Source organism: Egretta garzetta, unplaced genomic scaffold (assembly GCF_000687185.1).
Source record: "Egretta garzetta isolate BGI_Z169 unplaced genomic scaffold, ASM68718v1 scaffold133, whole genome shotgun sequence".
NCBI classification, from domain to species: Eukaryota; Metazoa; Chordata; class Aves; order Pelecaniformes; family Ardeidae; genus Egretta; species Egretta garzetta.
Window position 1 is genome coordinate 1,054,501 of NW_009259111.1, and position 1,475 is coordinate 1,055,975.

General features: G+C 40.7%; 1 protein-coding gene across 1 annotated transcript in view; it reads left to right on the plus strand.

Moving 5' to 3' along the window:
- Positions 1–1,417, plus strand: part of ASCL3 (achaete-scute family bHLH transcription factor 3) — a 3,774-nt gene extending 2,357 nt beyond the window's left edge. Inside the window, 1 exon segment of the mRNA XM_035890942.1 lies at positions 1–1,417. This exon segment is cut by the window's left edge and continues 43 nt beyond it. Within this exon segment, the coding sequence (XP_035746835.1) occupies positions 1–319 (319 nt within the window). The 3' untranslated portion in view covers positions 320–1,417.
- The last annotated feature ends 58 nt before the right edge of the window (positions 1,418–1,475 follow it).

Sequence of the window (1,475 nt, forward strand, 5' to 3'; positions counted from 1 at the left end):
CTACCAAATACCCCATTCCAATTACCGCAGAAGTGAGTGCTCCTATGGGCCAGCTTTCATCAGAAAGAGGAATGAGAGGGAAAGACAGAGGGTTAAATGTGTCAATGAAGGCTATGCTAAACTGAGGCATCACCTACCTAAGGAATACTTGGAGAAACGGCTCAGCAAAGTAGAGACGCTCCGTGCTGCAATAAAATACATTAGTTACCTACAGTCTGTTCTGTACAGTGAGCCTGTGGTGGCAGAAAAAAATGTCATGGAGCCAAGCCAAGCACCTAAAGCAACTAACAAACAAAAGCAGTTTTTGAACACTATCTAAACAATTCCAAACCAAGCAAAAGTTATCCTCTCTGGGAACCTAGTAGCCACTGTGTTATTGATAATGTGTACGTTCCTGGCACATCTTGGGAGCGGATCATAGCATGGGTCAGTGTCAGCCCACTGAAAAGTTTTGATTTTTGCAGATAGTAACTACACTTGGGTCTGAGACAACTGGGCAAATCTGGTCTGAATGGCCGAAGTTAATTAATTCATGGAAATTGGAAAACACTTCTAAAATTGTTGCCAAACCAAAAATGTAATACTGATAAGTGTGAAGTAACTATGTTTTATCACAACCTGCATGCTTTAAAATAAAATCTTTCCACTGATGGGACTGAGATTCCTCTCATTTTCTGTAATGTTACTGGTTTACTCTCACATGCACTCTCTTAGATTTTTGGTCTAATTGCCAGTGTTTCTCTTAAGACCTTTTTAAAGGTTCCCAGGAATGTTGTTAGATGCCAACATAAAGGGTAACTTAGTTTGAAAGGGGGGAAAATAAAAAGAGTAGCAGCTCTCTAGAGTACAGTTACTGAACATAGGAAGTGCATAACATCTTGCAAATGCTGTACCATCCTTCTCTTATTAATGAATATTTTAATCCTATTAAAAACTGTTGCCTTAGCCTAATTTCTACTGGAAATTGGATGCTTCTTCAGCTGTCAGTGCCCTTAAAAACTGCTAGGACTGCTCACACAATACACAGTATAAAGAGGGTTGGCAAGCTCTTGGCCTTGGGGGGGGAAAAAACTGCAACAGAATTTTTTTGGGACTTCTACTGATAATGGGTGAGATCTGGGGTGGTCTTCCCCCAACCTCCCAGTCTGTTCCTCCTGTACTATTGATGGCTTCAGCTAAGTGGTATAGAACAGATTTATGTGAAGATGGTGAACAGAGTTTAGCTCATAACTGGCAAAGTGTTCTTAATGTTTGCTGTGAATTGTATCATTTATATTAAAGCTGACAGCATGAAAGCAGGTAGTCTGTGGGTGCAGCAGAATGTACAGAAAATGGTTACAGACTTCCTAAGTGCTGTACCCTGGTCCCTAACTGCAACAATCCCTTCTGTTATCTTGTTTTTATTGCAGTGAATGAAAAAAATGCCTATAAAATGCAATTAAGTATTCTTCCTCCTGCCTTCCCCCCCCCTCCCC